We start from the raw sequence: 26373 nt of genomic DNA, 5'->3' as shown, positions 1-26373 counted from the left end.
TTCAAGAATGGATGGAGAACATGTTTTATGCATTTTGTTTATCTTATTCAATTTTTTTTTTAATGATTTTGGAGGAACATGGAATTATATGAATTTAGTTTTAGTGTGTTATGCTATTTGTAGGAATATGAAGCTATATGAATTTGTCTCGTGTGTTTTTATTTTCTAGTTTTCTTTTTCTCATGTGTTGTGTTTTCAGGTTTGCCTTGGTTGTATAAAAACAACCAAACAACAGGGAACATATTAAACAACTTTAAGAAGGTTGTTGATTCACTTGATTGTAAGAAAAAATGGAATTAAGATGGATTCTTTGTAGGAGTTAAAATGGATTATCATGTGTTTTATTTCAGGTTTGCCTTGGTTGTATAGAAACAACCAAACAATAGGGAACATATTAAACAACATTAAAGAAGGTTGTTGATTCACTTGATTGTAAGAAAAAAATGGATTCTTGGTAGAAGTTAAAATGGATTATCATGTGTTTTGTTTCAGGTTTGCCTTGGTTGTATAGAAACAACCAAACAACAGGGAACATATTAAACAACCTTAAAGAAGGTTGTTGATTCACTTGCATGTAAGAAAAAAAAATGAAATTAAAATGGATTCTTTATAGGAATTAAAATGGATTATGTCCATTTGAATAATTTTATGATTTAAGATTGTAAAACGGTGCTTTAAAACGTGTTCTTTAAAACATAAAAAAAAGAACAATGCATTCTTTAATAAAAAGGGAAACAAGCCATCTTTCTGTTAGGTCGGGCTTTTTATTAGGGCCAAGCTCAGGTCCAAGTTGTAGGCCCGTTGGTCGGGTCGGGCTTGGGCCCAAGTTGTAAGCACGTTGGTCGGGCCGGGCTTAGTCTCGGGCCTAATAAAATCCTATTTACGAAGAGTAAAAGCCTGCATCGACCCATGAAGAGGTCTACTCACTGCTCTCCAATACCCTAATCACCTCACCACTCTTTGGTTTGCTCTTGGTCACTCTAAGGCTTATGGTTCCAATAGAGAATGAAAGATCCTTAATGTTTTCCTTGGTTAGTTCCTTTTTGTCCCCTCTTCCATCAGTTGGCAATGCAACGATGTTAAGAATATCACGGATTAGGCAACATTTTAAGCACTTTTTCCTATAAATAGAAAGCATAGTTGGAGAAATGGAGTCAAAGTTGGAGATGGAGATGAAGGCAGAGATGGAGTTGGAGACGAAGTCAGAGACAAAGGTAGAGGCAGAGATGGAGTTGAAGACGAAGATGATGACTTAGATGAAGTGGAGTATTCTAGGAATTTTAAAAAATATATCAATTGTGTGATGTCACATGTGAGCCGAGTGTGACGGAAAGTTAATCGAAATGGAGGTTTTAGACAATTATTAGAAAACTTAAAAGTTTTTTAAGATAATATGTAAACAGCGAGTTAGTTAATTAGCTTAAACCATAGGGGTACCTCAAGAAATTTGCCTTATAAAAACAAAAAGAAAGGAAATTCCACTTTAGTACCCTGAACTTTGGGGTAGTGTCAAGTTAGTACCCGAACTTTCAAACGTATCACTACAGTACCTATACTTTCAAAAAGTTGTTAACTTGGTCCTTACCGTTAACTGGTTGTCAATTATGTTATTGAAAATGTCAAAATTACCCTTCAAAAGAATACACAGTTCATTGTCTTTTACCTTGAGACTGAACCGGTTAAGGTATTGAGACCTGCATTACTGGAATTGGGGTTGGAGCGGTAGTACTGTCATTAAAACCATTGGTGGGGGCTTTCCTTGTTTCTATAACCACAAAGGTTCTCCGACAATTTTTACAAGAGAGTTTGTTGTTTATGTACTTGCAGAGGTTTTCATATTGTATTTTGCATGAAGTAGAGAAGCAGTCTAGAAAGTTTGAGGCTTGGGCTGGCCATGAGATGAAGTTTTAGTACAGTTATGGAAGCCATTGGCTATGGGCTTCTGAACTGCAACAGTTTGTCTTGATGACATTTGCTATAAGAGGATCTTTTACCACTATTTGATAAGAGAGTCCACGCTTCAGATACAACTGATACAAGCTTGAATGCTCCATCGGCACACAGTTTATTCTTGTTAGGGTGAAGCATCAATGTCAGTTTCGTAATTGCATCTTCATCTGCAAATAGATTCAATCCAGGAACAACATAGAAATCAATTTCCCCATTGATTCCAAAGCAACATAAAAATCAAACGTGGCCAGCATTTGAGAGATGCCATCCAATTCTGGATACAATTTTTGGGCCTTAACTGCATATTTCTTGGCACTTGCAAAGTCTTCCACAGCAAATCGCTTCTCTACTATTTCCTTGCCTCTAAAAAACTGCTTCTTTTTTGCACTCCATGCAGAAACCTGAAGCCTCAAACACCTGACCCTAGAAACCCAACTTCCCAAACATGAAGATGGAAACGGAAGGGCAAACGTACAAACTGATAACGGAAATTTGTATTGACCACATTCATTAAATTTAGGACTTTTAGGGTCAAGTTTGAAGTGAATTGCAAGATAAATGTCACATTTTTAGGGTTTAGATTCTAAAATGAAGATGCAAAATTCAGTTTTAATCTACCAAGTTGCGAAATTCAGTTTATAGGACTTCTCCATCTCAGAACCCGAAAATCTATAATTTAGTACCTCAGGCACATTAGCATTCTCATGAATTGAAGAGGGTAAGATTTCGGTGGTTATTTAGGGGAAAATTCTTCCCGTTTTGTTAGAGAATGACCTACCATCAAAAGGTAGAAGATAATGGCTTCATTAATCTAAAATCTCAAACACTTCAACCATTTGGTTAAAAGATAATGAACAGTGTCTGATGTGGATTAGCTTGGCCCAACCCACATAGGGCTAGAAAGCCCAGCCCACTAATGCCTGCTAACGTCAGCCACAGTAGGCTTGAGCCCTGCTGCCTTCGTACGGAGCCAATAACATAACTATCAATCGTACCGCCAGGGCCTGCAGCCTTATCTCGTACAGCTCTCATTTGAGGCGTTCATCTCTACCTACCACCAACACACTCGAGTATAAATAAGAGGTAACTGCCCCTGAAAAGGGGTTGGAACAAAGTAACTCCAACATTTACTCACTCATTTACTTCCTACACCTACATTGTCTACCTAGCATTGAAGCTGGGAGATCTGGTGCATCTAAGGACTCTTTCTAGGAGCACTCTCACACTCTCCCCGACTTCACACCTTGTACTAACTTGAGCGTCGGAGCCTCCGCCTCGGGTGTCCACCCTGAGGCCTCTAACACTCCCTGTCTTGTAGTATCTCAGGCCGCCAAGGACCTCACATTGACTAGTAGTCCTCGGCTACCATAGTCTTCAAAAGTAGTACTTCACCTTGGTTTGTTGCTCTCGTCTTCGATCAATCTCTTCCAGAGGCTTGGGGTCCTCGGATAACGCTCGAAAATTGAAGAGTAGATTTACCTTGTTGCCCTCGGCCAAACCGCGCGACAACAATTGGTGTCGTCCGTGGGAAAGTGGTTGCTAAGACGTCCCCCACTTCAAGATAAACAATAATAACACTCTAAGATCCAAAATCCCTATAAGCTCATAAGCTATGGTGAGTAGAGCTAGGAACTCTCTGAGCCTGGTTACCTAAGAATAGTTTTAGGCCGTTCTTGATCGTTTGGACCGCCTCGCCCAATGAATGGAAGAAGTCTGCCCCTGAGTAGGAGGTCCCTCTCAAGGCGATCGCTTCGCTGGGGTGTCAGAGGATCAGGGCCAGTGTGAGAACATCGAGATATCGGCCCTTGACTACAACATTAGAATCGGGCAATAACCGCCTCCCGGACTCACCTCGAAGGAATGTTTATCCTATGAGTCGAAGGGAGAGTGCACCCGCTCAATCCAAAGACAATCATCAATCTTCGGAGCAACCCCACCGCCATCGTAGGGAGGCTTCCTAGGACGATGGTAGGCAGTTCAACTGCCCTAGAGTCTGCTCCCGAGGCAAGAGCCGACACCATTCCACTCCACCTCCCGTCTCAGACCTCAAGGACGTTCTAAATGACCGTCGCGCCCATAGAGGAGCACGCGACTCTGTCTTGAAGTATTCAGGAGTCCGAGTCGACACTCATCGGGTCCGCGAAGACAAGAGCAGGGCCCATGCCCGTGCCGACCCAAGGATCGCCGAGTTGCAAGCCAAGATTGGGGCCGTCAAGGAGGAGCTCTGCCAGGTTAAGGAGAGCCGAGCCGATGCCTCAACTAGTCATAACAACTCCATCGGTCGCATGGATGCATTCATCAAGGAAATCATCTCGGAGCCTCTCCCCCCACACTTCAAGGCTCCCACATTGGAAACGTATAACAGAAGCACTGACCCCGGTGACCACCTATAGGGTTTCAGAGCGCTCATGATACTGTATGACTATTTCGACGCCTTGACGTGCCGGACCTTCCAGGATACCTTCAGGGGTGCCGCTTGCCTTCTGGGAGCAATTTACAAAACTGTTCCTCACCCACTTCATCAATAGCAGGCAATGCCAGAAGAGTGTAGTCTCTCTGATGTTGCTCAAACAGGAGTCGGGTGAAAGATTGCGGTCTTACATCGACCGCTTCAAGAAAGAAGAGCTTGAAGTTCGAGACCTCGACCCTATGGTCTCCATTCATGCGGCCATCAACGGACTCCGCCCCAGCTCGGCTCTCAAGTGCTCGGTTGCCATGACCTCGTCGAAGACCAAACTCGAATTCCTCAAGAAGGCCTAGAAATACATCATGGTCAAAGAGGCTTCGGCTGGGGACAACCAAGAAAGGGCAGTCGAGCACCACGATGGGCCCCCGGAGAAGAAGAGGAAAAGTGGAGACCAACACCACCCTGGCAACAATGGCGACAAACACAACAAGAAGCCCGCCACCCTGGCCTACTGGGACTACACGCCACTCAACTCCACCCGCACCCAAATTCTGATGCAATAGGGGAAGAGAAGTTCGTGAAGTGGCCAACAAAGTTGAAGCGGAACCCCAAATGGAGAGCCCTACGAAGTATTGCTACGATATAAAGAATGAAATAGAGTCCCTCAATCGTCGTGGACACCTCAAGCAGGTCGTCGGAGGAGAGGTTGGCGCATCGTCATCCCAGTAACAGCAGCAGCAACAACACCGACAAGTGGCAGGCATCATCGCCGTGGCCATGGCCTCAGGTGGAGCCTTGACTTAGGCTCGAAAAGCCTATGCCAGGCAACTCAACATCCAGGAGCCTGCCCCGAAGAAGCAGAAATACCCGTACACTTCACTGAGGCTGAGATGTCCACATGCCCTCGTCTTCACCAACGAGGACTTAGAGGGGGTTACTGTCCCCCATGACGACGCCTTCGTGGTCGCAACCATCATCTCCAATTTTATGGTGAAGAAGATTTTAGTGGATAATGGCTCGTCAGCCGACATCATTTTCTATGACACCTATGAGAGAATGAAGCTCACGCTAGAGAGGCTCCAGCCAGCTAAAGCTCCTCTCGTCGGCTTCTCTAGCAGCATCACCAGGCCGGAAGGAAAGATTACCCTACCCATCATGGTGGGAACAACACCACACCAGGTGACTTGGATGCATGAGTTCCTAGTGGTGAAGGTTGTCTCTCCCTACAACACAATAATGGAAAGACCAACCCTTCATGCACTAGGAGCAGCCATGTCCTCTTATCACTTGGCCCTTGAGTTTCCCACCAAGCACGATGTCAGAGTCGTTCATGGGAATCAACAAATCACCCGCCAATGCTACGTGACGGCGCTAAAAGGAAAAAATATGGAGGGCTTATCACTGGAGGGTCTTGACCCCTGGGAAGAACTAGTGAGTCGAGGCCAACCAACCAAGGACCTCGTCTCGATTCCCCATGATGAGTCAGCCCTAGAGAGGACAGTTTGTGTCGGGTCCAACCTCCCCCGTGAACACCTATCTGAATTGGTAAGTTTCCTCAGAACTAACGCCAACGTCTTTGCTTGGTCTGCCGCTGACATGCTCGAAATTGACCCTTCGGTGGATCCGGGCTCTAAGCCTGTCCGACAAAAGAAGATGAACTTTGCATCGGAATGATGGAAGGCTATAGGAGAGGAAGTTGATAAGCTACTCGATGCCGACTTCATCCGTAAGGTACATTGCTCTAACTGGTTGTCTAATGTGGTTTTGGTAAGGAAAGCTAATGGAAAATTGCAGATCTGTATTGACTTCACAGACCTTAACCGAGCCTACCCGAAGGACAATTTTCCTTTGCCGATGATAGACCACCTCATCGACGCCACTGCAGGGTATGAACTACTCAGCTTCATGGATGCCTTCTCCGGGTACAACCAGATCCAGATGCACCCTGATGATGAGGAGAAGACATCTTTCATCACTAAGAATGACACGTATTGCTACAAAGTGATGCCGTTCGGCCTTAAGAATGCTGGGGCCACTTAGTAGCGCATCGTCGACAAGATTTTAAAGAATCAAATGGGAAAGAACATCGAAGCCTATGTGGAAGACATGGTGGTGAAGAGCCTAAAGGCCGAAGTGCACATCGGACTTGGCCGAGACCTTTGTTACTCTGCATAAGTTTAACATGAAGCTCAATCCGAGCAAGTGCTTCTTCGTGGTTACCTCGGGAAAATTCTAAGGCTTTGTCGTCACTCAAAGGGGCATCGAAGCCAACCCAAGCAAGGTACATGCCATACTAGACATGTCACCCCCTCGGTCAGTGAAGGAAACTCAGAGGCTCACCGATAGAATAGCCACCATCAACCGCTTCATGTCGAAGTTAGCAGACCACTGCCTTCCCTTCTTCCATGCCATCAAAAAGCTAAAAGATTTCTAGTGGACGGAGGAGTGCCAGCGTGCCTTCGACGAGCTTAAACTGTACCTCACCTCACTCATGCTTCTCACTCGGTCGGTGTCAGGAGAAACCCTGTATTTGTACCTATCAGCCAGAGACGAGGCCGTCAGCTCGTTTCTGGTGAAAGATGACGGAGTTTAGAGACCCGTGTACTATGTTAGTAAAGTCCTCAGCGACGTTGAGAGCCGGTACCCCGAAGTGGAGAAGCTAGCTTAACCTTCGTCACCTCGGTTAGAAAGCTCAGGCCGTATTTCCCTTACCACTTCATAGTGGTCTTGACAAATCAGCCCCTTAGGGCTGTCCTCACCAAGCCAGAGACTTTGGGATGCCTGATTAAGTGGGCAATAGAACTGACGAAGTTTTACATACAGTACCAGTTGAGGCCCACGATCTAAGCTTAAGCCTTGGCTGACTTCGTAGCAGAAAGCACTTTCAGTAGGCCCCTCGACCAGCCTCACGAAGATGAGCCAGAAGAAGCACGACCGGCCGAGGGGGTCCCCCCGCGTAGAAACTTTTCGTTGATGGTTCATCCAACGCTAAAGGGAGTGGTTCGGGCTCATTCTCCTCACCCCTGACAATGTTGTCATAGAGTATGTATTGAGATTTGAGTTTCCCGCATCCAATAATGAAGCTGAGTACGAAGCCCTCTTGGCCGAGTTACAGCTCAACCGAGACCTCGGCTCCAAGCACGTCGAAGTCCTTGGCGACTCGCAGCTGGTGGTGAACCAAAGCAACGGTGAGTACAAGGCCAGAGAATAAAGCATGGCTAAGTACCTCACCAAAGTCCAAGAGTTATCCCACCACTTCCAATGCTTTTCTCTATAGCAAGTCCCGCGAGTTGAGAACTCCCGAGCTGATGCCCTCTCCAAATTGGCGAGCACCTTGGATGCGGCCCTCGGCCACACTGTGCACGTGGAAAGACTAGCCCGACCCTCCATAGTGAAGATCCAAATCCTAACTGTAGAATCCGAACCGCCTTGGATAGATCCTATCGTCGATTTCCTACAGATATAAAGGCTACCCGATTACAGGAACGATGCCTGGAAACTCCGACGATAGGCAACTCACTACACTTTGCTAGAAGGAAAGTTGTATAGGAGGTCCTTCACCTTGCCTTACCTCCAATGCCTCCGAAGTGAGGAGGGCGAGAACATGCTTTGGGAAATTCATGAAGGCATCTGCGGCAATCACCTCAGTGCCGGACCCTAGCCCAGAAAACCTTAAGGCAAGGGTACTTTTGGCCAACACTTCACAAGGATGCGACCGAGCTAGTGTGGAAATGTGATCAGTCTTAGAGACACGCCAACCTCTGCCATCAACCAGCGACCACCCTATTGGCCCTCAGCAGCCCCTAGCCCTTCACCGAGTGGGGGATAAACCTCCTCGGCTCCTTCCCTCAAGCTACAGGAGGCAGGAAGTCCCTCGTCGTTGCTGTGGATTACTTTACTAAATGGGTGGAAGTTGAACCCCTAGCCACTATCACTGTGCAGGCAATTCAATGCTTCTTTTGGAATAACATTATTTGTCGCTTCGACTGACCACACATGCTGGTCACAGACAACAAAATGCAGTTCGGTGACGCTAAATTTCAGGAATGGTGTACCTCCCACGGCATCAGGCAACAATACACTTTGGTGGGGTACCCCCAAACAAACGGCCTGGCCGAGGTCACAAATAGAACCATCCTGAATGGGCTAAAGACTAGGTTGGATAGAGCTAAAGGCCTATGGGTCGACGAACTACCAAGCGTCCTTTGAGCGTACTGAACCACACCTCGGACAATGATGGGAGAAACCCCTTGCGACCTGACCTACAACACGGAAGCAGTGATCCTAGTGGAGATTGACCAACCAACGCTTCAGGTCCAAGGGTATACCGAGGACGAGAATGATAAGGTGCTCAGAGCAAACTTAGACCTATTGGAAGAAGCCTGAGAGCAAGCATAGATTGCCTATCAGCAACGAGTGGCTCGCTACTACAACTCCAGAGTGAAAGAAAGACACTACAAATAAATGTAATGGCCCGCTACTACAACTCAAGAAGGCTCTTGGCCCCGACACATTTCGACTGGAAAACTTAGATGGAAGACCCTTCCCTCGGACGTGGAACTCAGAGAACCTCCGGATGTATTACAGATAAATGTAATTTTTTGATGAAAGTAATGAATGAATGAAGCAAAGTTCCTCTTCAATTCACCTCATCACCTTCTCACCTCGAAATGTGGTGACCCCCTCGGCCATTTGCACTTAGCGCAAGGAAAACAACGAGGCAGAGCCCCTGGCTTCGCCGGTGGGACACCTCGGCCTCCCCCGAGAGAACACTTGGTAAGAATGAGTCAAGGGAGTAGCACCCCGCTGTATCTCTTCATCCACCCAAGTACCTCGGCGGTATACTTCGGCCCCGAACCTCAACCAAAATGACAGGTCTCTTTGGCCTCGCCTATGATAGCACGGGATTCAAGGCCAAGCGAGCTCTGCCTCGAGCGTATGACTCTGCCTCGGCTCCCAATATCCAGTCGAGATGAGCCTGCAAATAAACGAATGGTATGGCTGAATCGTATGTGCCTTGTGTATCGTGGTTAAAGCCTTTCGGAGGGGCAAGGACCTCTCACATACAAAAAAAAAAAGAAAGAGAAAAGAGAGAAGGAAAGAAACAACATACACAAAACACATTGTACACAAAAAATAGCTTCATTCACTTCATTCACTATTCAACTTTGATCTTGTATAGCTTTTACAAAATTTTGTATTGTGCTAAAAAAACAACAAAACTATTATAGCAACAAAACAAAATAAGAAGGGAGGAGCCCCGCTTGAGTACCAACCATTGTTTATGGGTCCTGGTGCAAGGCCTGGTCCACGAGGACCTCCTGGTGAGTTCGGTGACAATGAGGGAAGTCTGTGCCTACGCCTCATCATGGGCCAGAGGGGGAACAATGCTTTCAGTCGGGGGAGCCTTGGTAGGAGCATCGGGGATCACTTGCAGTCCCTCAATGTCAAAAGCTGGCAGCACCAGTAGGAGTGCCTTCTTAGTGTCCTCTATGCCGTCGAGGTAAGACGATGAAGAATACTCCTTCAATGCGTCTAGGTAGTCGGAAGACTTCTTGTACGTCTCCACTGCCTTAGTCGCTGCCTTCTTTGACTTCTCCGCCGAAGCCCTAGCTTCGGCAGCTTTCGCCTCCCCCTCGGCAGCTCTCTTTAGGGCTTTGACAGCCCTCTTCTCGACCTCGGTAGCTCATCTCTTTGCCTCCATGACGATACTCTCCAGCCTTACCTGCTCCACTTGCTCTTTGGAGAGCCCTTGCCGTGCCTCCTATAGGTGAACTTTAAGGTGGTCCCGAAGCGATTGTTCGTCCAGAAGCGCCTTGCGGAACTTCTGGTGCTTCTCCTTGGTGGTGGCGGTTACCTTCTGGAGCTTCTCCTGCGCAACCTTCTTCTCCTTCTCGGCCTTGTCGACGCGGCCCATGGCCAACCTCGTTTGGTCCCTCAAGTCGACAAAGTGTAGACAAGCCTGCCACAAAACTGATCAACGAAAACAAAAAATAAATAAAATAAACATATACACGGTGAAACATTGAAGAACATCTTACTTCGGTCAAGTGGTACAGGCCCTCGTCGTAAATAAACTTGGGGTCGCTTTGCAGAAGGCGGTAGCGATCCCTTGGTAGAATGGATCTGCTGACTAGCTCCTCGCTGACTCCCTCGTTGCGGATGGAGTCCCCCTCTTGGAGCTGCCATTGAGGGCGGAAAGTTTTGCCAGCCCCTTCGGTCCTCTCGGAGGCACCCTGTACTGATGGGGGGGGGGGGCTGACGAAGGCCCAGACGGGTGCGGACCTTCGCACCACCTCCTCGGCCTGCCAATTTGTGTTGGCAAGCTTCTACCACCTCCTCCCTCGGCGCGTCTACGACAAACCTCTTCTTTCCTGCCTCGACCCCTCCGTGGGCCTTTTCGGCGCCTCTTCCCGAGTGGTGGGCTTCTTAGGAACTTCTCCCCCAGCGGTGGGCTTCTTCAGCGCCACCACAGTCTACTTCCCCTTGGAGGGTACTTGTGAATCCCCCCTCTTTCCCGAGGCAGGGGCAACCTCGTCGTCGGGCCTCTTTAGCGTCTGTCCACCGGCCTACTTTGCCCGGGCCTTCGCCAGCAATCGCTCCTTGATGTCCATTGGCACTTCTACGAAACAACAAAAGAAAGTGGTTAGCACATCAACAAAAAGAAAAAGAAAAGAACGTGGAAGATGCACTAACTACAAAACCTTTCCTACCGAGGGGGGCTGGGCTAATCCTAGCGAAGACTAGGGGGACCTCCTCCTTCACCAACGGCTTTGCCTGGAATGTCCCCATCACATGTAGATGAGCTACTGCTGTAGCCTCGTCGTCATGGAGCAGTGGGGGACATCTCTCAATGACGATGCGGGCCTCCCCCCAGTCGGACTTGAAGCGCCAGTCCTCGGGGCAGGAGACATAGAAGAACTTGTCCTTCCACCCGTGAATGGAAGAAAGGCTGTGCACTAGCTTCCCCCTCCTCATATGGAAGTAGTACATGCCAGCCTCGGAAGCATGCTTCCTCGGCACGAACTTGGCACGGAATAGTCTCAACGTCAACTCCATGCCCCTGAGCCGAGCCCACACCATCATAACCACAATGGTCCTGAGGGCGTTCGGTACGAGCTAGATGATAGTGATGTTGTACCACTCCAACAGCTCAGAAATCAAGGTTGGGAGGGGAAACCTAAGGCCAGACTCTAAAAAATGCTGGTAGGACTGAGATATATGGAACCTCTTCGCCAGGGATTTGACCTGGCACACATCCAAGGAGCTGTCAAACTCCGAATGTGGGATGCCAACATCAGCCACCCTTCGGGCAGCACTCCTCTTACTGCTCCGACGATGAGTTCCGTGGCATCATCCTCGGAGAGAGGAGATCCCTCAGGCTCCCTTGGCAATGCAGAGGCGGCGCTTTCATGGGGAGAGTCATATCCCCAACGACTGCCTTCGGCACCCCCCGAGGTTAGCCTCTCCCTCAAAACGGCTACCTCCCGTCGATGGGGGACTACAGCTAAAGAATCTATAGAAGATAAGGGAGAGGGGGTTGCAGGAGAGCTCCCTCCTGAGATGTTCGGGAATTCATGACACTTGGGACTAGAGTCTTAAAATGACATTTTGATATTACCTAAAAAGGATGGGGTGTCCTGAAGAAAGAAAGAGGCAAAGTAGTTATGGAGACTTGGGAGTTAGGGAGTTGTGTTCACTTGAGAGCAAGGGCATCTAAGTCCAAATGGAGAAGAAAGGCCGCTAGGGCCCCTATTTAAAGGAAAATGAACAACTTGGATCTCTCTAAATCCAACGGCTAAAATCAAACCGCTCCCACCTTTCAACTGTGATGTGCCACCTAGCGCAGGCCCTCGAAAGACGAAATGACACCCAAAGCAACGGTTCAGATCAACGCAGATCCAATGGACGCGGGAGCCCCTTAGCGTAGGCCCTCGGAAGTCGAAATGACGCTCAAAGCAACGGTTCAGATCGACGTAGAACCAACGGACGTGGGAGCCTCCCGCTCCTATGAACTTGTCTCACCGCATCTCCTAGCGCATGCCCTCGGAAGGCGATACAACGTCGGGTGAACCACAAAGACTGCCCGCGGCAACCCTCCGAGCGAACCGGAAGGCCCGCTCATCACGGACCACCGGACAGACCGTGCAGCCCAGCAAACACAGGACTCTTGGGACGACTGTCCCCTGCACGGTAGCCCCCGCTAATGTGACCTGCCCCTGCAGGATATGGGGCACCCCCGCCATGCTGAGGCACCCATGTCGCTTGCCGTTTCGAGCTGAAGAGTGACGACGAGAATAATGAAGACGACGCCACTGTAGGGCGTCTCTTAGTTGACGATTCTGAAGGCATTACGGTCGCTACTCCCAATGACCGAAGCTGAAGCCTCGCTTCGATGACCACCCTTATTACGGGCAAAAGTTGAGGCCTAACCTCGGTCTCGGGAGTGGGGGGCAAGTCATGTGGGTTAGCTTGGCCTAGCCCACATAGGGCTAGAAGTTCCAACCCACTAACGTCTGCTAACGTCAGCCACAGTAGGCTTGAGCCCTGCTGCCTTTGTACGGAGCCAGTCACATAACTATTTGGCGTATCACCAGGGCCTGCAACCTGACCTCGTACGACTCTCATTCGAGGCGTTCATCTCTACCTACCACCAGCACACTCGGTATAAATAAGAGGTAACTGCCCCTGAAAAGGGGTTGGAACAGAGTAACTCCAACATTTACTCACTCATTTATTTCCTGCACCTACCTTGTCTACCTAGCATTGAAGCTGGGAGATCTGGTGCATCCGAGGACTCTCTCTTGGAGCACTCTCACACTCTCCCCGACTTCACACCTCGTATTAACTTGAGCATTGGAGACTCCGCCTCGAGTATCCATCCCGAGGCCTTTGACACTCTTTGTCTTGTAGTATCTTAGGCCACTAGGGACCTCTTCTCAACTAGCAGTCGTTGATTACCATAGTCTTTGGCTATCACAGTCTTCGAAAGTAGTACTTCGTCTCAGTTTTTTGCTATCATCTTTGGTCAATCTCTTCCGAAGCCTGAAGAATAAATTTACCTTGTTGCCCTCGGCCAAATCGCGCCGGCAACAATGTCTTTTGACATTTTGAAAATTTAGGTAAATTAACGGCAGGGATTAATTTAACACTTATACTTGCTCCAAAGTTCAGGGTAATAAAGTAATTTTCTTTTTTAAGAGTGAAAAATAATTATTAACGGATGTTCAATTTTTCATTCCGTTATGTCCCAGGCAACGTGGCAATGTTTCTCCAAAATATGTGTTATCTACATCGGTTCCGACTTCTCCTTTTTCTCCCATTCTCTCTTATTCTCTCTTCCTTTTCTTCTTCTTCCTTCTCTACTGTATTCTTCTTCTTCTTTCTCTGATTTCACGGCCGCCGTCGAACATCCAACCAGTCCGGCCACCACTCTTCCCTCCACATCTCTCTCTCCTCCTATTCTTCTTTTCTTCTTCTCGTTTTTCTTTTTCTCCTTATTTTTCCTCCTCTGCCCATCCTTCCTGCATTTCCGTCACCGTGAACACCGGCCGCCGCTCCCTCCACCCTTCTTCCTCTCCTCTCTACTAATCCTCTCGTCTCGAAGTCGAAAATCTCTAGTCTCTGGCTTTCCGCACTTTCCTAAGACAGTCGAACCCTAAAATCTCTACCGACTGTCATTCGGTCGCCGTTCCACCATCGTTGCCGCACCACCATCGCCGAAGCCAACCATTAGTTTCATTCTTTACAATTAGAGCAACTGAAGAACCCCAACCCCCACTGTCGCGTGCATCGACTCCCAACAGATTAACCTCTGCAGTTTCCAACCAGCTCGCCTCCCTGGTTCACATTCAAATCAAGTCGTCTCAGTCACTCTTACTTCAGTGAGTTTTCTTGATGTTGAAGTTATTTTGAATCTTTGATCCCGGAATCTGGATACTATAAGTCTTGCATTATTTTTTTCGAATTATTAGATTCTTTTCAGTGAGTTTTCTTAATATGATGTTTTTTCTCGATGCACATTGGTTATTCCCTAGTCTTCAGCATTGTTTGCTAGATTGTCAATAAGTAGGGCTGTTAGAGGCAAAAAGTATGGCCGGTTTGTTTGATCGTTTTTCTCAGATATTCATGGTCTGAATTGTTAGAATGAATTAGCATAATCGAGTTCAGTTCTCTCTGTAGAATTTATTAGCTCGCTTAGGTTATTAGGGCTTAATAGTATGTTTGAGTGTTTGACTTTGTTCTTTCTAATAGGTAGCGGTTGCAGAAAAAGCAATCATAAAAAGGGTTTAGTGAAGATTCTCATCTTCTTTGTTATCAAGTGGTTCTGGTTTTAGTGATGACTAAGGTTTTATATTGAATGTTCTCTTTACTTAATTGATTTATTAGTGTTCTCTTGTTTTTACTAAGATAGCTTTCTCATCTATTTATATTTGTTCTAAGTGTCTCCATGTGGACCCCACCTACTGAAACGGGAGAGGGGTGCCTGACCCCTTTCCTCTCCCATCCGATGTCTTTGGTTTGGAGTCACCATTGGACCAAATGAACCTCAAATTCAATATCTAGAGGGCCCATTACTTCCAATTTTATAAAATGATGGGTGGCGACTCCATATCAGTCCACATGAGCTGTTTTCCAATCCTCACATCTGGTTCATCAATGTTGGTCATGCAACAATTGAACCCTTTGGTCCTGGCAAACTGAAACAATTATGCACAAACTGGTGTGGAATGGGTACAGTCCTAACCTTTGGCATTTTTTGCACAAAGTGGATACCCTCAAACTGAAACTACCATTAAACAAGTAATGGCCCCTAAGTAAAGGAGAGGTCCTAAACTAAAAATAGAGACATATCAGTCCATCAGCCAACCACTCTTAACAATTAGGTTTTCTATAATCATATCTCTTAAGGAAAAAGGAGAAAGAATGGGTGAGACTATGGAAGGAAGAAATGACCCATTTTTTATTTGTAAAATTTTTTGACAGTGGTGAGACTATTTTTTTTGAATGAAGAATTATGTGGCAGCAAATTTCAAGTGAGAATGGTTATAAGTCATCAATCAAAATGAAAAAAAAAGTGAGAATGATTATCATGCTTTGATTCCCCTTTTCTCATCTGTGGTGTAATTCCTTGGCTCTGATTGTATTGCCAAATCTTCTTTCCCCTTTGCCTCTTATGTTTTAATTCAAGGATTGGAAAGCTTTCAGTTTAATTTCAAATCAGTTCGTATTTCCATTGGCAAGCTTTCAGTTTAATTTCAAATCAGTTGGTATTTTGTTTCTTCTACAATTAAATTTCAATTTATTATGACATTTCTGTGGTATATTGTGTAAATCCCTTTGTTTCTATAATAATTTGGAGTTAATGTTCTTTTGCAAATACTTTGAGGATGCATTTTGAAACTATTTAAGTATCTGTATCTGTATTTTGCATATTCAGGATAAGTGAGATTCTGCTCCTTCCTTTTGGGAGATGAAGAGAATGATCGCCCTTGGCTTTGAAGGTTCAGCTAACAAAATTGGTGTTGGTATTGTGACCCTTGATGGCGCCATCTTGTCAAACCCACGCCATACCTACATTACCCCTCCAGGTCATGGCTTCCTTCCTCGAGAGACAGCTCAACACCACCTCCAACACATTCTTCCACTCATCAAATCTGCACTAAAAACTGCCCAGATTACCCCTGATGAAATTGATTGCCTCTGCTACACGAAAGGCCCTGGGATGGGTGCTCCTCTTCAGGTTGCTGCTGTTGTCGTTCGAATCCTTTCCCAGCTCTGGAAGAAGCCAATTGTTGCTGTAAACCATTGTGTTGCACACATCGAGATGGGGAGGGTTGTAACAGGGGCCAATGATCCTGTGGTATTGTATGTTAGTGGAGGCAATACACAGGTCATTGCTTATAGTGAAGGACGTTATCGTATTTTTGGGGAGACCATTGACATTGCTGTTGGGAATTGTCTGGATAGATTTGCTAGGGTTTTAACCCTGTCCAATGATCCAAGTCCAGGATACAATATTGAGCAGGTACTAGAATAAATTGTTTCTTTCATTTTTAGGTGAAATTTAAGTTCTACTCATCTTACTGACTAATGAACTATGTAGATGTCATTATCATCATCTAAGCCTTATCCCAACTCTATGGGGTTGCCTACATGAATTCTGTTTTGCCATTCTGTTCTGTTTATTGTCCAGTGTTTTAAAAGCGCAAGGCGCAAAAAAAGTGCAAGGGCCAATTTGCGCGCCTTTTTATGAAAGGCGCAAAATTACAAAAAAAAGCTAAAAAATAAAAAAAAGTCAGAAAATTCCAAAAAATTAAAAAAATGCAAAAATGTTAAAAAAATATTAAACATAACGCTAATAAAAATATAAACTTAAATTTTAAAATAAATTATTTAAAAACCTATTATCTAAAATTAAAATACATAAACATAACATGTAAAGTGTATTCAAATGAAAATTTAAAAATAAAAGCAAACATATAAAGCATTTTCAAGCATGTAAAACCCACAATTTCTTTTTTTCCTTAATTGCATTGCTTCAAGTAGTTAATGTGATGTAAAACATATTGTATTCTTGATTTGATGAGTCGCCTTTGTAGCATGCCCCTCGAGGCAAGCCCGAACAAGTCTATGTTAGGGTCTGAAATTCTTATTTCTCACATAAAAATTAATGATTTTATAACTTTCATTGCCTTTTAAGGTGTTTTATTGCAATGAGGTGCACCTAGGACCTAGGCAAGGCGCATACCCCAAAATGCGCCTCGCCTGTGTGCCTATCACTGTTATTGCCATTAACTCTTTATAGAGGAATACTAAATGATAAAGGTCAAAGTATTCATCTTCCAGAATTCATTACATGCTATTAGATATTGGATGTGCATGAAAATACCAGACCAACTTCATCTTATAAAGTGATATTAAGTACTACCATGTCTATGGCAGCAAAGAACTGCAGTTGGGTAGGGCACCTTGGTGTTGCATACTTGCATTCTTCTTGCTTTGTACAGTACCACCAATTTTAATTAAGTTCACTTTGTTAAAACTTGTATAACTTTTGCTTTGGTTGATATGGTTTCATTTTCTGATATCAAAATAAAAGGTTGTTTTACACTTCTTTTTTTTAATGCAAAGTGTGATTTTGAGATAACCTTCAAAAGATGTACAAAGGCATACAGATTCTGTATGCTTATATACTTTCTATACTAAAGGGATCTGAAAAAAGATAATCATTATCTACAATTATCTGTTGCCAGTGATTGCAAACATGCCTATAAGATTTTGCCCAAAACACCACATCTTTTCCATCTTCCCAATGATACTTCAATTGGGTTCTGGCGATATATGAAAATTCTGCCATTATTCTCCTCCCATATGGACTAACAAATGATCATTGGAATCATCCTCCACAAGAACAATGCAAGATGTTACCCCTGTTGCTAAAACCCTTGGATGGGCAGGATACAAGCATGTCTAGGTCCTTAGTAATGGTCCATGATTTTCCAAATAAATTTAGAAAGTGCACCCAACTACTGTATGTATAGCTGTAATGTATTAACAAGTGTGGAACTGGTTCTTCATCCTGAACACAAAGGCAACTTCAATTCTCTAATACCATCCATTTGGATATGAGATGATCTATTGTGAGAATCCTTTCTAGGATTACAGTCCACATAACCATGATTTTCCAAATAAATTTAGAAAGTGCACCCAACTACGGTATGTATGCTGCAATGTATTAACAAGTGTGGAACTGGTTCTTCGTCCTGATTGCAAAGGCAACTTAAATTCTCTACTACTATCTATTTGGATATTAGATGATCTATTGTGAGAATCCTTTCTAGGATTGCGGTCCATAAAGAAAAGGTATTTTTGGCACCTTCATCCTCTGGATCCATTTCCACAATACTGTAGGCCCCCTTTAGTCAATCAGTTTGCTGTGAAAAGTGTTTACAGTAAAGCAGCCTGAATTCTCTGCAGACCACCATCTCTTATCTTGATCTGTTTGAATGTGAATGTTGTTAAGAGCTTCTAACAACATCAGGTCATGAAACTCCCAGTCCTTCCGAAATAATACACAATCCCCTCTGCATGGTTTGTAGGTGATAAGCTTTAAAAATTCATTCTCACTTGTACTGGTAGAAGCATTTAACAGAGCTAATATTTGCATACCAACAGTTATCACTAAACTGAATACTTCTATTTACAGTTTAATGGATAGGTTATAATTATTTCTATGCATTCCTGACATTTAGTAAAGCGTCCATTAATTACTTAGGAGATGAAAGAAACATCTGAAAGCTTCCATTAGTGGACTTACAGGATATTGGCAATATTTCCATCTTTTTGGTATTTGTTGATACGAGGAGTCCTTAAAGAATGGAAACATGCCAATAGAAATCAACATAGTGGGATCCTATCAGGCCATTTATTTCATGCTATATATTTGGACTACCATTACCCAATGTTTGTTCTCACTAGCTGGAGTTTTGGGAAAGGTGGATTAGATACAGACCCAATCTTGGCAGTTTGTTTCATGAATTGGCTTCTCTCAAACTCGAACCTTTTTCTTGCACTTGTTAACCATACCCAATCTTGGGTGGTTTGTTCTTTTGTTGTTAGAAATTTGCCTCCTTTCTGTCTCCTTGTTCTGCTCAGTTTAACTCAAGCACAAAGGTTTGCAAGTCCCCTTTACTGATAAAATTTGAAGATTATGTTCTTTACTTTCAGATTTTGCCTGGTTCTTGTTTCGTAACTTAAGTCACATTTCAGTTCAACTATGTAGGTTGCCTTCGAATAACCTTCTAGTTCTGGAATATGTTATGTCTTCCTTTCTGGTTGAACAATACCACAAACTTAACAATTGTATTTGGTGTTTCTTCTGGCATTAGAAAGTTTTACATTGCTGTTAATTTACTTCTGGAGCAGCTTGCAAAGAAAGGAGTTAATTTTGTAGAACTTCCTTATGTCGTTAAAGGAATGGATGTTTCTTTTAGTGGGATACTGAGCTACATGGAAGCCACTGCACCTGAGAAACTGAAGAACAACGAGTGCACTCCTGCAGATTTGTGCTACTCCTTGCAGGTAAGGTTACTTCAGATTTTTCCTCCTTTTGAATTAGATAGGTGTCTTACTAATATGCTATAGTAGTTGGCATTCTGCTGCATGAAAGTGTCATTTCAATAAACATTCTGCTATTTGCTTGTTTGCTATAGGAAACAGTATTTGCAATGCTTGTGGAGATAACTGAACGTGCCATGGCACACTGTGACAAGAAAGATGTTCTTATTGTTGGAGGTGTGGGATGCAATGAGCGGTTGCAAGAGATGATGAGAACAATGTGTTCTGAAAGGGGTGGGAATCTGTTTGCAACTGATGACAGGTACTGCATTGACAATGGGGCAATGATTGCATACACCGGTCTCCTTGCCTATGCGCATGGTGAGATGACCCCCCTAGAAGAATCTACATTCACTCAGAGGTTCCGAACTGATGATGTACAAGCAGTTTGGAGAGAGGATAAGAATTCTTCCAATATGAATGGTAAAGAGGAAGGTGAAATTCAGTGCCAGTAAGTCTTGAGGTATGACTTTTGTCATTTCGTTTTGTTTCAATTTTTGTTTTGAAATTGCTCCTTGTTTTTGAGAAGATGAAAGAGGGTTAGGTTATGAAGGAATTGCTATGCGGCTCCTATATTGCAATTCATTGTTTTCTTGGCATTTCTTTTCATATATGCACGTGCATACAGCATTGAATTGGCCTTTTCTGATGCTTTCTGCAAAAAGCATACTGAAAAGTGTTTTTCTGGGACAGTAAGTTCCCTGTTTCCCTACATAAGCCAAAATGAATTATATCTCGCAATCACCAGATGGTATTAAGGTTTTACTTGCTTTTATTCTTCAACGTGTAAAGTTTCTGCTAGAAGTAGGAAGAAGATCACCAAGATGGGTCCCTCTTTCCTTTTAACTCTTATTTTTTTGGCTTTGATAGGAGTACTCGTAATAGGACACCAGAATATCAATGCAAATGGAATCAGATGCAAAATATGCAGCTGGCTAGTGAGCTCAGTTGATTGGCCTTGTTTATTGTTCCATATGGGTCATTCTTAACCATATATCAATTAAAATTCTCAGGTTGTGCATCAAAGAAAACGAATTTAGTACATCATGTATAATTTGCTTTGTTCTGTCATTTGATAATTACTTTTATCTAGATAATATTTTTAGAATTTAAGTTGAGCAAGTATGTTTTAGTAGAATCTTGCAATAGAAATGTAGTTGTAATTGTAAAGCCGTAAAGGTGGGATTCCAAATCAGGCATGGAACCTCCCAAACTGCTCGTGGCTGGGGTTATATAATGGCAGCCTCTTCTTCCTTCTCTCCATTAAGTATTAACCATATATGAGATATGGTATTTGCATTTATCTTTTATGACTTGCATGGAATTAGGGCAAGTATCTGTTTTATATAAACATAACAACTGCCACTTAACTAGGCCTGTCAATTGGACTGGATTTGGTCCAATCCGATCCAGTCCAACATTAGTCCATACAAACTGGTTCCAATCCAGTCCAATTGAAATGCAAATAGACCGGATTGGACCCAATCCAGTCCAAACTAAATGATACTTTGAAAATTACATGAAAGCCCAGGAAATATAAAAATTGCAGAAATATATTATTAAAAAAGTCAGAAAATATAAAAATGTGCAGAAAAAAAACCTACATTAAAACTGTATCAAGAATTATACAGTTGTTGTATATGCAAGTATATTATACAGTTATGCAGTAATGTCTACTACTGAATTACAGAGAAATTGCAGATCTACTACTTAATTGAGTGCAGTAATGCCTTGTTTGATAAATTGCAGATTTACTATTGTTGAATTGGATCATTAAACACCATCAGTGTTAAATCACACTAATAAAAAATCAAAAATATTTGTCACCATCAAGTTGATCTTAAACATCCCTTTTCTTTCACAAAAAGAAGACCAGCCCATATCACCTTCAGCTTCACTTAAGTAGAACGTTCAGATTTTCTGCAATAACTAGCACCTGCAGCACATAAAACACTTTGATCAGTTCTAATAACAAATCCATAAGACACAAATTATCACCTTTTATGTCACCATATAACCTGCAATGGTCAGTTACTTTTTTTGAGCTCAATAGTTAAAACTCTGACAAATTAAAAAACTCATTTACAATTATTGTTTCTCTACAAGTTTCTGCTTCAATTTTTGGTTAGAAGAGAACAAGTCAGTGCTGAACCTAGGGGTGGCTGGAAGCCTGGAAGTTCATACTGGAAAGAGTACAAAGAGGCATGTCCCATGGATTGGAGATGTCAATCTAGTTATGTATACTTACAGTAAAGTGGGCTCTTTTAAGTCCTGTTCCAGTAGGAACGTGTATTTGTGATAGAGATAATTATTTTGATTAGGGTTTGTTTAAGAGAGAAGAGGAGAAAGAGAAAAGGAAGAAAAACAGAAAAAGAATGTTGTTTGTAACTCTCCCCCAGTTGTACTAATAAGGTTTCTGATTTCTAAATGAAGCAAAATTATAATGCAACACAAACACTTCCAATTAATATATGCCTTTACCCAATCAAGGTACCTCCCATCACTGCACAACCAGCCACAGAATAATCCTTACATTCAGGTAGTCTTATTGGATTGGATTGGATCGGTCCAATCCACTATCTTATTGGACTGTTCAACCTGGACCAGATTGGATTGGCCCAATCCACTATCTTATTGGACTGTTCAATCTGGACTCCATGACTGTTCAACATGTTCAACCTGGACCAGATTGGACTGGTCCAATCCATTGTCTTATTGTACTGTTCAACCTGGACCGGGTTGGACTACTCCAATCCATTGCCTTGTTGGACTGTTCAATCCATTGAGAGAGATTAAACTTAACAAATAAGTATGGTAATTGTGGAATAGTAATTCCATAGGACAATGAGATTGTTTACAAATAGGGATGTCAATGGATTGGATATTGGTCCATACTGATGGACCAAATCCATTAGGTTTGGACTGATCCAATTCAACATTATCTTATTGGACCATCCAACCCATCCAAATTGGTTTTGATTCGGATAATGTCCAACCAAAACCATAAAAACACATTAGCCTCAACATCTCTTTATTGTCATAAAACTAGAGCTGCAGTTAAGCACTTAAGCCTACTAAACTAGAGCTGATTTTGTTTTTATCAACAGGAACGAGATTAGTTATAAATTGCAGATTATGTAAGCTTTTTAGAATTTTTCAATGTCCCCCCTGCCTTGGTTGACCCCAGCATAAACTTCCCCTTGAAATATCTAACCTTCTAAGGAGTCAGCAGTGCTAATTGCTGACCTGTGCACCACCTGAATAAGAAACTCAAATTGGATCCCAATGTTCTTGCATGTCTTACTAAAAACTGCAAGGTCCATGGTACTTTCCCAATTTTCAAACAGTTTACCACCAGTTTTCAATCTCCCTCTACTTGCATCTCTGCCCAGCCAGATATTTATGTAAATATTAGCTATTCCAGTGTTGTAAGTTGTAATCAAGCATGAGATCAGTAAAGCTCATGGAGTATCAGGTGATCAATTGAACATTTTTTGATCATCTGAGACTAATACTCAATGTAATCAAGCATAAGATCATTAGCCAGATTCCTATTATTAGTGACAAAAGTACTCTGGTTGAATCCATGATTACCTAATTTCCAGAGTTGACAACCTGAGCCAGACCCTATTCTTATCTGTCTAGGATGTAGACGAGGTACCTGTAAATGAGAGAAGGGTGTGGGTTTGATGGTGGGAATCCCACCGTGGGATTGGTGACTGCTACTTACAGTCCTGTAAAATTTATGCACTCTGTTAAATTAACTTGATTTACACACTCCACCTTGCAATCGGAATATATTTACTGAATTACTTTTCATCGTTCAGGAAATTCTAAGAAAATGTCTAATTTATGTCTTATTCTAGAATTAAAAAGCAGAGGAGTAAATGTGTTTGGAAGATCCTATCTTGATGAAAATATCCCATTCTGATGTTGGCATTGAAAATTATATGAACAGAGCAATTCTACAGGATACATTTTCTTTTATGAACAGAGCAACTCTACAGTATATAAAATAGAGCATTCAAAAACTAGATTTGGTTCCATTGAAACCTGTTAAGTTTTCCACTTTCCCCAGTTTAGGAACAAAAGCTGAAACGAAAACCAAAAACAAACAAAAACTACAGTGCTTGGAATGATAGAGAAGAGAAAATACCTGAACGAGTGAGGAGTCTACCGTTGGATAGAGAGAGAGGCAAGATAGATAATTGCAGGAGAGATCGGGGAGTGACGCTGGTCGTCGGATAACAATAGAATGATGGAACAATGACCACCGTTGCTATTCGCAAGAGTGAGGGAAAGAGCGAGAGAAAATAGCTAAATATAAATCATCTTCGGAGAGAGAAGAATGCCACCGGGATTTCCGCTGGACAGAAACTTTCTCGGTTTTATGAACAGAACAACTCTCGCCGGAGGGAGCGGTGGAGGTGTAGAGTCCTAGGTCTTCGAACAAAATATTTGAAGAGCTCCAAACAAAAGGGAACTGGACCTTTCGATTCAGCGGTTTGGTCTAAATTCGGTCTGCTTTATATATGGACCACTTAAATTTGGATTGGTCTGAGTCTATGCAATTATTTGGACCATCCAATCCGTTGATAACACTTTCGGATTGGATGGGGTCCAACCCGAAACTGGCCAATTGACACCCCTACACTTAACAATTGCCTTTGCAACTGCCACTTAACCTTATCTGCATTGTCGCATTTAACAACTACCATTGCACGGATATACTGTGTTGATAAAACTTCAATAATTTTCTTGGTAAATATGGAAGTTCAACCTTAACCTTGGCACAAATGGAAACCTGAATTTCTCATGACCTTATGTAGTAATAAAAATTTATGCCTAAGTTTACAGAATTGGGATCAAGGATTAAAGTATTGGTATTGGGTTTCGTATCGGATAATTTGGATATGGATACACTTGGGAAATGTATGGATACGAATGAAAAATATGAAAATACTTGGATACGCTAAGGAAATGCATATAAATCCAATAATTATATTAATAACTTCAAGTTTAATGTCAAAATAATGTATAAATACATAAGAATTGTATATTTTAATGGTATATTTGAAGAAATATATTATTATTGATATAATGGGATGCATAGATATTATACAATTTTATTGATAATGCATCAATTTTTATTTTTATTAAAATCCAAGGCACAAAAAGTATGCAACCATTATATTTGAATTATTATATCAATTCTTTTTATTTTACTATTTCAATTTTTAACATCAACAAAAAACCAACTAAAAATTAATTTGCAAATGTTTAGTAAATAATATTTTCACTTTTGTAAACTATAAATATATTTATATAAAATGTAAATGAAATTTTGAAGATGTATATCATATGAAAAATCATAAATTTTAATTACAAAAATAATTATTTATTATTAATATTTTTATTTTTATGAAAATTTTAAAATAAAAAATTAGTTTTTATTTAAATGTAGATTAGTGGATTTGACAGATTCAGTGTATATTATATTCTCAAATATTTTGTAAACAATATTTTATCTTTGTAATAATAAATACATTCTTATTTAATGCAATTGAAATATTAATTAATAATTTATAAAATGATTATTATAATTTATCAAGTCTACATAAATAATTTTAAGTATTAAAATAATTACTTTATTAATAATATTTTTATTTGTATAAATATGTTGAAATTAAAAATCATTTATATATATGTGGATTTGATAAATTATTTATTTTATTGGTTTATAAAATAATATTTTGAATATTATTCTTGTTAATTTGTACATGGAGTTATTGAATATATTATTTGTTTAGATTAAATGTAATAAAAGATAATTTATTTCATTTATTATTATGAAGTGAAAGGCGGCTTGATGGTTAACACACTTGTGCACTTGGATGTTGTGCGACTCGGGTTTTGGGGATTGAATCACGTTAAAAGCGTTTTTTCTCGTGAAGGCTATGAAACACTTGTGCAATATGCGGGTTCGATACGTTTCTATATCGGTGTGTATCAACCGACACGCTGCGATACTTATACGGGGTGTATCGTGTTGATTTTTTAATCCTTGGTTGGGATAAGGCTTAGGTGATTGATGTGATGATGATGATGCATAAATGTATACTGTTCATGTAACCACACCTACTGCTTATGAAAATCGGCACACCATGATCACGTTATAGGGGTGTTTGTTCAGTTGGTTTAATTACAAAACTTAACTGTCACTTTGGTTTATCCTTTATCATGGACCAAACTGAATTGACTTAAGCTGTTAAGCAATTGAACTGAACTGAACCAAACCCTTTTCAAATTGATCCGTTTGGTTCTTAAATCGGTTTAGGCCAATGTTGGCCAGGTTGTAAAGGTTCCTTCGTGTAGATGTAATTTGTAAAGGCTCGATAAAGTCAGCTTACAACAGTATCTGTTTGGCATTGTTGTCGTTGCTTCAGAAAATGGCATTACATCAGTGCCACGTTGGAAAAAAATGGTGCTCCAAAAAACAGGCGTTTGTTTGGAACTGCTTTTCCATGAAAAATGGTGCTCTAAGTTATGCTTTTGAAATTAGGAAGGCATGGCTTTGAGCAACGCCGAATTTGACATTTTCTAGAGCTGCAGCTTGTTGATGCCAACAGAAATATGAGGTGTCACTGGATAATGAGTACCAGTGCTGAAAACGTTTCCTGATGCATTGGTATCAAATAGAAAAAGTTACTGTTGCTTTAGGAAACATACTACCTGGCAGCAATGGTTTCAAATAATAATAAAAAAAAAGACCGTTTTCTAAAAAAACAATGCTTCTAATCTACATATCAGCAGCACTGTTTTTTCATATTTGCAGCATTGATGGACATATACTACACAAATACATTTAAGCTTGGTTTATATAAGATCAAAAGAAA

At 42.2% G+C, this 26373-nt stretch overlaps 2 protein-coding genes across 3 annotated transcripts; both read left to right on the top strand.

The window, feature by feature from the left end:
* The first annotated feature begins 1148 nt into the window (after positions 1 to 1148).
* On the top strand, positions 1149 to 6397 carry LOC148802859 (uncharacterized). The gene is made up of 3 exons (XM_088896468.1): positions 1149 to 1214; positions 5198 to 5788; positions 6152 to 6397. Exons 1-3 carry the CDS (start codon positions 1149 to 1151, stop codon positions 6395 to 6397), a joined length of 903 nt encoding a protein of 300 aa, XP_088752594.1.
* Positions 6398 to 13618: 7221 nt separating this feature from the next.
* On the top strand, positions 13619 to 21865 carry LOC104605208 (Actin-like ATPase superfamily protein). 2 transcript variants are annotated; one of them, XM_010269872.3, is made up of 5 exons: positions 13619 to 14241; positions 15798 to 16385; positions 19286 to 19441; positions 19573 to 19940; positions 20348 to 20778. In XM_010269872.3, the coding sequence occupies exons 2-4, from the start codon at positions 15831 to 15833 to the stop codon at positions 19930 to 19932; spliced, it is 1071 nt and encodes a 356-aa protein (XP_010268174.1). In that variant the 5' UTR covers positions 13619 to 14241; positions 15798 to 15830; the 3' UTR covers positions 19933 to 19940; positions 20348 to 20778. The 2 variants fall into 2 exon arrangements, with proteins under 2 accessions (XP_010268174.1, XP_088752476.1); XM_088896350.1 differs by lacking the exon at positions 20348 to 20778 and adding an exon at positions 21584 to 21865 and having other exon boundaries at positions 13641 to 14241.
* The last annotated feature ends 4508 nt before the right edge of the window (positions 21866 to 26373 follow it).

The sequence above is a fragment of the Nelumbo nucifera genome, chromosome 1 (assembly GCF_055504915.1).
Source record: "Nelumbo nucifera cultivar China Antique chromosome 1, China Antique-T2T, whole genome shotgun sequence".
Classification (NCBI taxonomy): domain Eukaryota; kingdom Viridiplantae; phylum Streptophyta; class Magnoliopsida; order Proteales; family Nelumbonaceae; genus Nelumbo; species Nelumbo nucifera.
The sequence above is the reverse complement of the archived record's forward strand: the minus strand, read 5'-3'. Positions and strand labels throughout refer to the sequence as shown.